Source organism: Oryza glaberrima, chromosome 4 (genome assembly GCF_000147395.1).
Source record: "Oryza glaberrima chromosome 4, OglaRS2, whole genome shotgun sequence".
Taxonomy (NCBI): domain Eukaryota; kingdom Viridiplantae; phylum Streptophyta; class Magnoliopsida; order Poales; family Poaceae; genus Oryza; species Oryza glaberrima.
Window position 1 is genome coordinate 9,743,434 of NC_068329.1, and position 14,527 is coordinate 9,757,960.

At 37.8% G+C, this 14,527-nt stretch overlaps 2 protein-coding genes across 2 annotated transcripts; one reads left to right on the plus strand and one right to left on the minus strand.

Moving 5' to 3' along the window:
- Positions 1 to 148: 148 nt before the first annotated feature.
- Positions 149 to 4,184, plus strand: LOC127771411 (putative F-box protein PP2-B12). Its single transcript, XM_052297324.1, has 3 exons — positions 149 to 606; positions 2,438 to 2,562; positions 3,544 to 4,184. The coding sequence occupies exons 1-3, from the start codon at positions 295 to 297 to the stop codon at positions 4,040 to 4,042; spliced, it is 936 nt and encodes a 311-aa protein (XP_052153284.1). The 5' UTR covers positions 149 to 294; the 3' UTR covers positions 4,043 to 4,184.
- Positions 4,185 to 5,392: 1,208 nt separating this feature from the next.
- On the minus strand, positions 5,393 to 12,404 carry LOC127770749 (triacylglycerol lipase 2-like). The gene is made up of 9 exons (XM_052296559.1): positions 12,195 to 12,404; positions 11,711 to 11,833; positions 11,310 to 11,450; positions 7,737 to 7,850; positions 7,217 to 7,363; positions 7,065 to 7,105; positions 6,432 to 6,511; positions 6,236 to 6,331; positions 5,393 to 5,727 (listed from the first exon to the last, which is right to left on the minus strand). The coding sequence occupies exons 1-9, from the start codon at positions 12,402 to 12,404 to the stop codon at positions 5,393 to 5,395; spliced, it is 1,287 nt and encodes a 428-aa protein (XP_052152519.1).
- Between the last annotated feature and the right edge of the window lie 2,123 nt (positions 12,405 to 14,527).

Here is a 14,527-nt window from a genome sequence, read left to right on the forward strand (position 1 = left end):
ACCGGTTGGGTCAACCTTTCTATGTACGCTCTTATACACGATGTCGTCATTATGTGAACACAAGAACGCTTGTTCGTCCCTCGCCTACAATGAAAACAGAAACTACAGGACGCAGGTGACTAGCTCTGCGTGTCGCCATGGTCGCGACACCATGTTATTTTCATTACCACAAAACAAGCATTTATATGCATATATATGCCCGCATTTTGCCATTCATCCTCCACCTCTCGCCGCCAAGCAGCTTCAACAACAGCAGAAGGGCAGACGTGAGAACGATATATACATATATCCAACATGCAGAGGAAGTCGAGCGGCGGCGGCGGCGGCGGCGGCAGCGGCATGTGCGACCTGCCGATGGACTGCATCGCGTGCATTGCCTCGCTGACGTCGCCCGGCGACGCGTGCCGGCTGGCGGCGGCGGCCGCGGCGCTCCGGCCGGTGGCCGACTCGGATGACGTGTGGGGGAGCTTCCTCCCGCCGGAGTGGGCCGGCGACGGCGACGGCGACGCCCTGGACGGTAAGCCGGGGGGCCGCGAGGGGGAGAGCAAGAAGGAGATGTTCCTCCGCCTCTGCGACTCGCCTGTCCTTCTCGACGGCGGCAAGCTGGTAATCAAAAGCCATTTAATTCCTTATCTGCGTTGTTTGTTAGTTCTTTTTTTTTTTACCTTTGGTTCCATAATTATTGAAGTTTTGAACACGGTTTGGTCAAACATTTATAATTTTGACTACCAATAATTTTATAAATATTTAGTTTATAAAGGCACTTGAGCAATATATATAGTAGTACTATATAAAAATAAAAATGTATTTATTTATTCTATATAATATAATAGAAAAACATAGTTAAATATATATTTTAGAAACTATGTCATTGTTCCAAACATTAGGCCATTTCCAATCCAATGGCTAGAATGGTGTCATAGCATTAAATAAACTGTCACCTAGGATAAAAAATGAGGTGACAAGTGAATAAATGAGGAAAGAGAAGGAAACCACGTCTTGCATGGGACATAGTTTCTACACAACATCCAAGACATCATGTGAGATAAGTAGCATTAAATTTAAGTATGGAATAGTGATGTTTGGAAGAGTAGTGTCTAGTACTAATTTCTTGATTATGTGGAGTTTATGGAAACTATGTCTAGTGTCTTGGGTTGGGAATAGCCTTATGGAACCAAAACCAGAGGGAGGAAGTACTATGTACTACTATTGCCTCTTTTGTAGGGCCTGTTAAGATCAATTTGCTGTGGCAAATTTTTTTGATAAAAGTTTTGGTGGCAAAAGATTTGGCATTGAAGTTTGTTAGTTGGTGTCTAGATGACTTAGATGCATGGTAAAGTTTTACCATTTTACTAGTAAAGACAGATAGAGCACTGCTCTCAATATATTTTTTGGTAAAATTTGCTACTCTAGACTTCCAAATGATAAATGCTAAATTGCTAACTTTTGATATTAGTGTTTAGATCCATTTTGACAAAAAGTACTAAAAACAGCAAAACTTATGTCATTTTAGAGGAACTAAACAGTGCCTTAATCTCGTTCTATGAAATGTTTAAACTCTGAAGCTCCAAATCTTAACTGACCAATTATAAGTAAAAATAAAGGGGTTGACAGGTAAATATGGAATTAATAGGTTTGTCAAAATATATTAATAGGTGGATACAATATATTACAAAACTATTTTTATCCATTTGGATTTTATTGAAATTCTATGTAAATTGTAATGATTAAAAGGAAAATTTTCATAGCATATAGTAGTTATGGGTAAGTTTGTCAAGGCTATTATTTAATAACTGTTATTTATTTAAAACTGTATTCAAAATTGTACGTAAAAAATTATTGAATATTTTTATTTTCAACACATACTTGTGGACAATTATTTTTTCTAGATTAATTTTGTGAACCTTAATATATGTTTTCTATTGATAAAACACAATTACGGAATTTGGAAACTTTTCTTGATATGATCTGTTCTTTTAATCTAGACCTTCGTAATTCATTTCACTGACTGATAGCACATAGATAGATAGATAGATAGATAGATAGATAAGAAGAATAGCACAACTAAATACATAAATAGATAGATACTTCCTACATTTCATATTATAAAGTCGTTTGTCTTTTGTTTCTAAGTCAAACTTTATTAAATTTGATCAAGTTTATAAAAAAATTAGCAGCATCTAAAATATTAAATTAATTTTATTAAATCTAGAATTGAATATATTTTGATAATATGTTTGCTTTGTTTTAGAAATACTATTATATATTTTCTATAAATTTGATTAAACTAAAAAAACTAAAAAAATTAACTAAAAAAAAGTCAAATGACCTATAATATAAAATGGAGAGAGTAGTAGACTAGTTCATACCAGTTTTGCCTTCACACTAACAGTACTGGGCATTCAGTTCACTGATATCCCTGCTCTCATTGCACCAGAGCTTTTCGTTGGAGAAGCGTAGTGGTGCCAAGAAATACATGATGCCAGCAAGAGCTCTCGGTTTTGGATGGAGCGGCTATCCCTACGGAGGTCTCGTCTGGATACAAAACCATCCGGATTCCAGGTTTGTGGTTGGTGCACAAAACCAATGAAGAAATCCCATATTATATGTGTTATTTTTGCAAGGCTTTACGGAATTAAATTTAGAAATATATTGTTTACCTATTTTTTATTTAAATTGTTCGGGGTGTAATTATTTTGGGAGAAATATATTATCGATATCGCTTCGCGAAAACGAGGACGTGGACAGTACGTGGCGGCGCGAGACCGAGCGGTCTTGCGCAGCCATACCGCGAGACCAAGCGGTCTCGCTGAACCAGCCGGCGATCCCGGACTGCCATGCCAATTCATATGGTTAATTAATTAGTGATTAATTATCATCATAAATCTGGTAATTAATCACTAATTAGAGGGCACCGTTGGACAAGAAGTTCGGTCTTGTTGGTTCCTTATGCGAGACCGTTCGGTCTCAGCTGTTTCCTCGCGCAAGACCGTGCGGTCTCGCATCTTCGCCGTGCGAGATCGCCCGCGTCGTTACGCCTACATCATTTTTGCGCAACGGTTATGCGAGGTCGACGGTATATTTCCGCCAAAACATTTACATTCCGAATATTTATAAGAAAAAAACAAATCGACAGTATGTTTTCAAATTTAATTCTGTACGTGATATCATGTACTACTATCTCCGTCCCAAAATGTAACACCTTTGGCTATGAATCTGGACGCACGGTCATCCAGATTAATAGCTAAAAATGCTTATATTTGGGACGGAGGGAGTACAAAATATCATGCATTTCCTTCTTGAATACTAAGAGTATTATCATCGGTAGAAATGATCTTAAGTGTTGATTTATGAATTCTGCTATCAGTAGATATGGTCCATATTGATTAGAAAATCTAGATTGGTTCTTCTACCACAGAACATTGTAAACATGTCCTTTTTTTTTGTCATGGGATGTACTCCTTGTTGATTTTTCTCTCCCATAAATAGCAGACAACCCTTCTGACGATTATATGTCCATTATTTTCCCTTCTTTATTTCTAGGTTTTCTGAGGTGGCCATCCTCTCCCACTTGTGTTGGTTGGACATCTATGGTATCTTCAACACAAAGCATCTCTCAAACGGTACATCCTACGGAGCTTATCTTGTGTACAATGTCCAATTCTTGCACACAGAAGATCAAAATGGAGGCTACAAAGAACAAGATGCAACAGCATCTGGGTCATCATCCACCTCCAGCATTTGCAGTCATGAATGCAACCATCTTATGCCGCAGAAACATCTGCGCTCACTGTTGTTCAACATGGATTATGATGGATCATCATTTGTAAAAACCAACAATAACCAGAAGAAAGAACTGAAATATGTAGGCATTTGTGTAAGAAGTGATGGATGGATGGAGCAGGAAATTAGTACAGAGATATCAGTGGTAAAACAGAACAATGAAGAGAATGGAGACATTTCTATTGAGTTTAGGGGCTTAACCGGATCGCACCAATGCCAAATTATTGTAGAGGGGATCGAAATTAGGCCGAAGAACTAACGGTTCTCCAGTTCATGGATAATCATGTCAGCTTTCCTAGTTGGCGCAGACGCCAAAAATCTTGGGTACTTTCTTATATATCATGAAAGGTTTATATTTGGGTAATCTTTGGAAATAAAACAGTTGATGATCTAAAAGTAGTGGAGTATTCATTTTGATGATCTCTACCTTTCTCTCTTCTTTGTTCTTCCACCGCTGGAGAAGTGATCTTCAGATCTAGTTTACAACCCCTTTAGTCCTAGGTTACAAACCGAGACTCCGATGAGCATTTTTTAAGTACTGGTTGAAATAACCAGGACTAAAGATCCATCTTTAGTCACAGTTGGTGGTGCTACCAACTTTAGTCCAGGTTGGTGCTAAAGTTCTTTTTCTTTCTTTTTCTATTGTTCTTTGCTGCTTGCATCTATTGATTTTGAGCCGAAATCACCGACGCCGTCACCCCAAATCCCCACAAATCATCCACAATTCATAGGCCCATCTATAAAATCATCCACAAATCACTGGCCCATCCACAAAATCTTCCCAAATCTAAAAAAATCTATAATAAAATCTAAAAACAAATCAGTCATAGCCAGCAGACGGGGGTGAGGAGGAGGAGGGCCCCGCCCGGCCGCCGCCGCCGCCTCCTCCACCGGGCTGCCACCCGGCCACCCTCCCATCCTATCGCCTCCCCTCCCGCCGGATCTGGCAGAGGGGAGGCCGCCGCCTCGTGCACCGCCGCCCACCTCTCCCGCCGGCTCCTCTCCCGCCCGATCCGACGCAAGGGAGGGTGTCGCCGTGGAGATGGGAGAGGGAGAGGGGAAGGGGAGGAGGGGATCAGACGAGAGGGGAGGGGGAGGAGGAGTGGAGGAGGAGGAGGAGAAGAAGGCGTGAAGAGGGGAGGAGGAGGAGGAGGAGGAGGAGGGGATAAGGCGCTGTTGCCGATGTCGAGATAAAGAAGAGAGAGAGAGAGAGGGGGGAGAGAGAGTGAGAGATGCCAATGACGTGGGAGAGAGATATCTAATCCCGGTTACCAACCGGGATTAAAGATATGATTTTTTTGTCCCGGTTGGTAACGAACCTGGACTAAAGATGGACTTTTGAACCAGGACTAAAGATGAATTAGTCCCAGTTTGTTGGAACCGGGACTAATGTGATTTTTGCCATCCGGATAAAGATCAATTCTCCAGTAGTGTTCCTTCCAAATATAAAATTCTAACTATCATTAACCTTTTTTTTATCATTTTCTTATCACACCTGATTTAATTTTTACAACATGAGATATCATCCCTTGAAACTAATTATCTCACAGATGCTCAAAACACAATTAATCGACAACACTACCCATCTCGCCCATATATGTATCCGCTCTCACTTCTCCTGGAGCTTGAAGAAGGCCATGAGAGGCGCATACACCCTCTCCCCGGCGTTCCGGGCCATGACGAAGTCGGCATGCGCGTAGTCGGCGAGGTACTGCACGGTGAGCTTGTCGCCGTCGCGCGAGTGCGACTGGCCCAGGGCCCGCAGGAGGCGGCTCACGTCCTGGACGTCGGAGAGGCTGTCCCTGCCGCCGTAGCTGAGGAAGAGAGGGAAGTCGCCCGGGATCGCCGTCACGTCGTACGCTGGCGGCGTCGCCTGCCCGTAGTGCTCCCTGTTGTCGCCGGCATTGCCGTAGTCGTACTTGGCGATCGTGCCTCCTCTAATCACTGCTTGGCACAAGCATTTTGGTTTTAGGAAAAATGCGGATAAGATATTATATTTTTCAGCGTAAAATTTAATATCTCTATATAGCTATGCCAAAATTATTGCACATCTTTCTGGAGTATAGGTATTTGATTTTAGAAAAAAATAATATGGACACTTGAAATAAAAAGTATGATGATAAGTTTTTTTTAGTGCGAAAGTATTGACGTATCTAGTTAATAATTGTATGGTTTCTCAAGAGATATCGGGTAGTAACACAATTTTAATGTTGATTTGTTATACTACCTCTTGTTATCTTCGTCATATTATAGAGTGATGATTATGTATCTCATGACACCCTCTCAAAGCCCTCAAAAATTCTCTAAATACTGATGCTAAAAAGTGTGGTATCTCATGTTACCTTCTCAAATACTACGGATGACTAAAGATGGGAAAACTGTCATATTCTTTCAGGTGGTAGGATTCTTTAAAAATCATTTGTACAGACTATTTGTCAGTTCTCATACTCACTCTGAGCCAGGTGGATCATGTTCTTGGTGGCTGTAGCTTGAGGCTCATGAGCAAGGAAGACCTGAACAGAGGAGTTGTCGAGGCAGCAGTTGTCACCTGCTCCAATCGTCAAAATGCAGGTCAATAACATATTAGATTTGAAAAAAGAACACAATTATATTCGGTCGTGACAACTTATGCATATAGCTACTATTACCTGTGAATGCTGACATCAGATTGTAGCAATCGATGCCTGGTTGCTTGCAAATGTCAGTGACCAAGCTGTGAACATATTCTCTGCATAGAAATATAAATTGTCACTTGTCAGCAAGAAATGAATGAACAGTAATAAACACAATTCACCAAACCTCGTAAATATCGATATAAATAGGAATTCTGAAAACATCTTGGTCTGAAGATTGGAGAAATCGAAGGCTTGAAACTACCTTAAAATTCCACGGTACTTGAGAGGTAAAAAACTATCAATTGTTTTTAAAAAAATTAGTACCCATAATTACCGAAGGTACCGAGAGATATTAAAATTTTTTAACATTTAAAAATATAGTATCTTCTGATACTTTATTAAGGACTGTAAAATCACTCAATTTGAAATTGTATTTTGTTTAAAATTTCTGATTTTTTTTAGAACTTATTTCTGAAATTTTAGATCTACCGTTGGACCCTACAAGTGCCTGTAGCAAACAGAACTGCATTTGCTCGAATGAAGCCTATACTATTTGTTCAAATTTAGCAAACTAAACTTCAAACTTTATCTGAAAATTCCTTTCATCTCCTTGAATTTTTTGAAACTCGGTTTTCTGAAAAGCAATGGGAAGAAATTGAGCTTTACCCTGTAGGATCGAACTCACTGAGCCCCAGCCAGTAGAGTGCCTGCACAAGCAGAGAACACACAGAATCAATCGGCAAGCTAGCCCGTTTAATGGCCACGCCATTCGTCGTCGTCGTCGTCGGCGTCGGCGGCGTCAGCTCCGGCGAACTTACCTCAGCCAAGAAGACGTCGGCCGCCGCGCGTGCCAGCGGCGACGACATCTTGTCGAGGAAGGCGATGGGGCTGAGCAGACCGGCCGACCGCAGCATCCCGATCTGCTGCTGCTGATCGCTCAGGGCAGCCAACGCGATCAACGTGCCCTGCATCCACAGTTCAGAAGATCAACCAAGGGCAAAGGATCGATTTGTCTGTGTGCCTAAACTTGGTGGTTGATTATCGAGCGGATTATCTACTCAATCAATTATAGTGATAAATTTAATATTTTAAAAATAAACTTGATATATAGTTTAAAATAAGTTGTCTAAGCAATACTGTAGAAGTACGTTTACGTTTAAGAGAACATATTTGTTCAGAACGTGAAGTACATAATCCGTTTAAATAAGCCGAAAAATAGAGTTAATTTAAAAATTTTTTAAGGATGGCCAAAATTCGTTTGGCTGCGGGAATTTTTACCCATGTGGTACTGAAACTGAAATGCATTTTTTTTTTTGTTCCTAACGCCATTTCACTTACCAAAGAGTGGCCTACGTAGTGCATCTTCTGCTGGCCGGCTTGGCTGTACACGTACTGCACTACTGCTGATAGGTCCTTGCTGGACAGCTCGTCCCATGACCAGTTCCAGTATGCCTAGGTTTCATATGCCAATAAATTTGTAAAATTTCCCATTTTAATTAGCGGCATAAGCAAGAGCAAGTAAAATAAACACAAAAGTGTTAGTCCTAAGACGCAACATAGGTTCAGACGATAAGGTGAAATAGAGAAGGGATGAGGGAGAGGAGCCGTGTCTACTATTAGTATAATATTTTACATGAACAGGCTGATCGAGAGTTTTTTCTTCACGGGAATCCAATAATTATAATTTTCTTTTCTGAACAAACAACCAAATAATATTTCTATTTCCAAACAAACTAACTCGAACTGTCGAGCGCACGCTGTGCACTGAATCCTTGTAGTAGCAAGTATCCATAAAATTAATTAAGTGTGCACCATAAGATTGGCATGATACGATCATACGATAAATAGATAAAGAGTAGCGTCCTCAAAATAAGGTACGTCTATATTGCATAATAAGTGAGTGAAGTCTGGACGGTAGAGAATCAGACTATAAAAGTATTAAAGAATTAATTGATAATAATGTATTGTATGTACTGGAGAGAATATATATACTATTTTCAGCTTAACTAATCCCTAATCAAAAGGAGCACGGGTCTTTGCCCGTGACCCATAACAACCTCTTTTTTTTCTTATATAACAATACATTTTGTTAATCATGTGTATTATTTACATCATTAGATGGCTATCATCTCAAATTTCTAAAACATTACTTAATACTTTTAAGATAGATAGTTTGTTTCTCATTTTGCTAAGATCTACTCCCTCCGTCCCAGAATATAACAACCTATAATCGGATGGAACGTATCCTAGTACTACGAATCTAAACATCCCGGAGAAGTTTTTTTCTAATTGTTGCCTATTTATTTAGACTTTTCGCCTAGAAGATATTATCACCGTTTATGATCCATTTGCACAGTATTCTTATCGCTAAATCTATATTATATACTAAAAGTCCATTAAACTTCCTTCAAACGCTCTCAAGCCACCACGTGACACTCCTACAAACGCTCCAAGGTCGCCACGTGGCACTTTAAAAATCATAGAAAATCTAAGAAAAAACAAAACATCTAGCCATTGATTTTCATTTAATCTGATAGGACCATTATTTTTAACCATTAGATCTATCCTCTAAATTAACAATCAAATTTATATCTCCAAAGATCTAAATTGTTCCATATCTGTACGTGAGTACGTACATTTGTATCCCGAAACCCACACCCGACCCAAAAAAAAATTGTACGTGCACTTCTCTTTCCTTTTTTTTTATTTCTCACTTAGTTGAAAAACCAATCTAATAATTAGCACATCTTAACTATAATTTAAGTTGTAAAAATAAAAATATATGTTATTTCAAGTTATGTTCAAATAAAAAATATATCTCATGGAAACATTCATGAAAAATATAAATAAATTAAAATTATAGATATATCACTTAACAACATGTATAATTCTATTAGATTTTTATTTTTAAAAGTTAAAACAACTTCGACTGTGAGTAGCATTCTCAAAATTTACTCAATACCTACTAGAAAAAAATATTGATATGTTAAAATGACATTACTAAATTTATCTTGAATAGTTTCTTTTCATATATTGCTAGAAAATTAACGACGAAATATATTCTTTTGATACCGTGTCGATGTCTTTTATCTCTTACCTAGGCCTTCAATGGATATGGCTGAGTTTATTTAGGGCACACAAAATGATGCACGTCATAAAAAAAGGATTAATCAGGTATTAAATATTACAAAATTGAAAATGGGTTTATTTCATGTTTTAAAAATACTTTTGTATAGAAAGTATTTAGAAAACACGCATCGTTTAGCTCAAGAAACTTCTGTAGTTTGGGAAACATGCTCATCTTAAATAACAAAGTAGCCAATCAGATGAGCACTTTCGAAGTCAACCTTACATACTAAAACACTTAATATGAAGTACATAATATACTTTGTCAATCAGGAACAAGCCAAATATATCAATCTTATGCTCCCACTAATCCTATGTATATAAGTTATATATAGAAACCACTATCCACCAATCGCTAAGTTATAATGGTTATGAGGCATCCATGCATTGTGCAACTAATAATTAGCTGATAACCAATAAGCACATGTATTATCAAGTACCAAAGATAAAGGAAGTACTAAGTGAGAACCATCAATAAATGATATGTAAGTAGAGATACACCAAGCTGGAACAAATAATAGTTGATTACAAGTAGACTACGACTATTATCAATAGGGTTCCTACACACCTGCATATACTTCTAAGATACCACGAGACGCTCTAATAAAATAGAGAAAATGTAAGAAAATTATAAGAAATAGAAAAAAAACATTTAGCCATTGATTTACAGTTAGACTAGTGGATCTATTATTATCAACCATTAGAATATATCTATGTAATCCCTCGCTCCTAAATACCAGCTAATCCCTCCCTATGTACGTACGTACACAAGAGATGTCAAAAAGAAGAAAAAGTGTGTGTATATAATCAACTCATCAAGTAGTTTTCTCTTTCTTTCTTTGCAGCTCTAAGGTTTTTTCTGAAATTATGTATATATGCAGTGACCACTTCTGGTGAGGTTGTCGAAGAAGCCACGCCGCTGCAGTGCTGCTTCACACCATCCCACCAAATCTCTTCAAAGTATTTATTTTAATAATGGTATAAAAGGGAATTGTGAGCACTCATATAAATGCATGCACATCCAACTTATAAATACAATTACACACCTATCTTATCAGAGAAAAATATTTATCAAAAAAGGAAAAAGTACATTCGTACAGGTGACTACTATTCGCTAGAAAAAACATACATACTTACGATAAAAAATATCACATGGAACCACATTATATCCCATTTAATTATGACATTCTCATCCAAACAGTGTTGATAATTAGCACAAATAATTTTGACAATAAAGATTATTCCATCGTATATTACCCATGAATATGCATAGATGAATCGGATGTATAATGAAAGAGAAAACAAACACATATTAACTCATACTTTTGTGAAGAATGATGATAGGCGAGTTCACATATAACTGGGATATAAATATTTCTATATTTACTATTACAATCTATTTTCTTATAAAAAATAGTGAGATATGACTTCTTTTAGTATTCTTTTTACAAACAATTAAATAAATTTCCCGCGCATCTGCGCAGGTTTTCTTTCTAGTTGAAATAAACAAGTATATGCAATATGGCAATCTGCCTATTGTTCTTTTGTGTTATAATGTTCTTTTACATTGATACGATATATTATTACCTACGAAAAACCGCTATTTTTGTTTATAATCGTGATTGATCAGTTGTCAAGTTGGCCCCTCATGTTTAAATCTTGGCTACACCACTGCATGTTACCATGATATGGTACTCCTAACTTTTAAACATAATTTGTATAGACATGTGTTTTAATTTTATAGCCAAATGTTGGTTACGTTAGAGAATAAATTGAAGAATGTACCGAGTCACTAGAGACGAGCGAAGTGTGGTGGCGGCTATAGACGGTGCCACGGCTATTGGCAATCCAGACATCGTACCCATTGTCCGCTAGAATGTATCCTAGCGACTCATTGGGCGAGTTCATAAGCCAAGTCACCCCATCCTGCAAAGCAAACAGTAATTAACTTTGGTGCTAAACATATAGGCTCTATCCATAACATTAATTTCCTATCTATCCCATCAACTGAATATATTTTTGTCGTAAAATCAAGACAAGTAAGACTAATTCAATATTTGGCTTCGAAAATTCTTTAAAAGATCATTTTTTAGAAGAAAATTCTCAACCACTTGATTTAACTACTCACGGATTCTAAATTTATTCACACACCAATGTTTACGTGCTGTTAATTCCTCCACACGTACCATCATGAGTCCGTGCTGCAGAAGCACCGGCACCTTGCCTCCTCCGCCGCCGCCGGCTGCCGTCTCGCCGCGGCCGCTCGGGATCCTCTGCAGGCTTAGGATGTACCCATCTTCCGTCGTCACCTGTACAAATTATTCCCCAAATCAATCGATTAATTAATTACTATAACACCCGATCATTCTCAATTTCTCATCACGATTGAGTGCTCCGATTACGATGATCACACGTATATACACCATCCGTCCCACAAAGACTCCACTTTTAGATATCTATGTTTAACATTTAACCGTTCATCTTATTTAAAAAACTTATGAAAAAAATAAAAAAAATAGCCACGCGTAAAGTCACCTAATAACAATCATATAAAATTTTATATAAAATTTTTAATTAAGACGAAGAAACAAAAGATATATCAAAAACCAAAAAATAGAGTGTCTGTGAAATCAACCCGATGCATTATAAATTAAGCAATTGATTAATTACCGTGTGCTCTTCACACGCGTAGCCAAACGGTGCCACCCTTGACTGGCACGTGCCATTGGCCGCCGCCACACGCGACGTCGACGACGACGTCCCGGCGATCAGAGCCGGCCATGCTGCAGCTGCTGCTGCTGCGACGGCGAGGATAATTGTTGCCAGAGCCTGCAGGAGGCTAATTGGCTGCAAACCGCATCTGTTGCCTCCTCCTGGCATTGTTTTGTATAGTGACAGTGTGTGTGATCAGTAAGTAGTATGGTTCGATGTGAAATTAATTTCAGTTTGGTTTCCTGCTGTGATAACCTTTTATAGCTGGATGACTAGGATTATATCAGGATTAATTTAGTTATGTACGTCCATATGTGTGTTCTATGCATGTATATTATATCGTCTGTCATTTTCTTCTTGGATTAACGTGCGGGCGCTTCATGCGAGATATTATACATACATATGTGTACATTGTGTCATAGTCATATCTCAATCTATAATAAACTACTCCAGCTTGCAGGACGTTTGTTACAATTTATTTTTCTTACATGTTGATTTTCTTTTTAAGAAATGGGAAAATAACTATTTCCAATCAATAGAGATAACTAAAATATATGTCAATCAATTCTTTGGCTCTCTTAATAAAACATCAAATTTAGCCATTTTCTTAGTAATGTCCCTCCAGTCAAAAATTTCGCTTTAATTCATGCAAAATTTGACCCCTCCCACATGAGGATGTTAAGGTGGACCAGTGATTAGCAGGGAAGTTGCAAAGAAAATAGTAGTTAAAGCAGCTTTTTTATTAGAAACACTCAATTATTGAATGACAATTAATTAATTAATTAATATCAATTAAGACGCAAATCACTAAATCCATATATATTGAATGGCATATGAAATAATCAAACAAACAACTTCGTATATATGCAGTAGATTTTCGTTTCTATTACACAAGAGACACACATGTATGTAGGTGAGTTGGTACATATGTAGGTGAGTTGGTAAAGATAGGTGCACGTGAGGGAGATGTCTCGGGATCAAATCCCTACCTGACAAAAATTATATTTGACTTAGAAAAAAAGATACTAGTGGTTGGGGCTTCGTATATACACATGTAATAATAGGTGCAGGGTACAGAACATCCAACAGAGATGAGTTTTATGTCGGATTCATTTTCGTACACCGATACCAAGTTATGAACAAGCACTGATGCCATTTTCTGTCGTAGGGACACACCACTATACGGATGTCACTTGTCACTCACACATACCATGAGAGTGTCTCCCTAACACTTACTCACAGAGACAGAGATCTAACGGTATATTCTTAGCATTACTAAAAATTCCTACTGAAATCCCATTCATTTGTGTATAATATTTGTGGAACTGAAATTTGATTTTTGATAGATAATGTCATGCACCTACGACCTCACCACCTCAGCACCGCATCAACATGTGTAATCGGAGGACTCCGTCTCTCATATATCGACCTGTGTTTCTCACAGCATGGAGACAAGACAAAAGATTTGATGATTGCAATGAGAACGCTAACCAATCAGGTTCTTAATCATGAGTTCTTGTGCCTGTAGGAGTATTTTATTAGCAAAGAGGTTAACATCATCTTGGTTAGTTACGGCCTTATAGCGTACTCTATTACTACTGTTATTGCACGCACAAGTATACGTCGAATTGAAGCTTTTTATTCTGAGAAACAGAAGAACGAAAAAACAAATTTCTAGTTAATCTTTTAATTCTACAACTACATTTTCATAAAACCTAGACAAAAAGCTAGATTATTTAAAGAATTTTTTTATTTTTGAATAAGTTACAGCAGTCAGAAACTCTACCCTATTTTGCAATATATCATGCGAGTGCATTTCTGGTATTGGTAATGCGCACGGTGAACCTAAAACACCCACAGAGTGAGCTTCACCAGTTTTTTAACGGGTGAACCCTCCCGAGAGAGGTGTATGCACTTTCGTACAATAAAAAAAAAATGTCCAATCACTAATTACGTGCGTAGCCTTTTTCTAGGATTAAAGTACTCACGGGAAAGACTAATTGCCAAATTATTTTTGTGTTATTTCGTTGGGTGCCTCATCGTTTGGCAAATTCATATGCTTATCAGCTAAAATTTGAATTTTCAACGTTAAATTTGGAGCTGATTTTAGAGTTTTTTTTTCATCGAAGTTTATTTTTCAGCTTTTGCTTTTAGATCGCTAAGAACACATATATAAAAGTTTTATTCACAAATTGATTTTCGTTTGCAAATATGCCATTTGGCATCTTCAGAAAATATTCAGAAAATATATCTAGAACTACTTTGATCGAATCTCTCTATATTTGATAAGA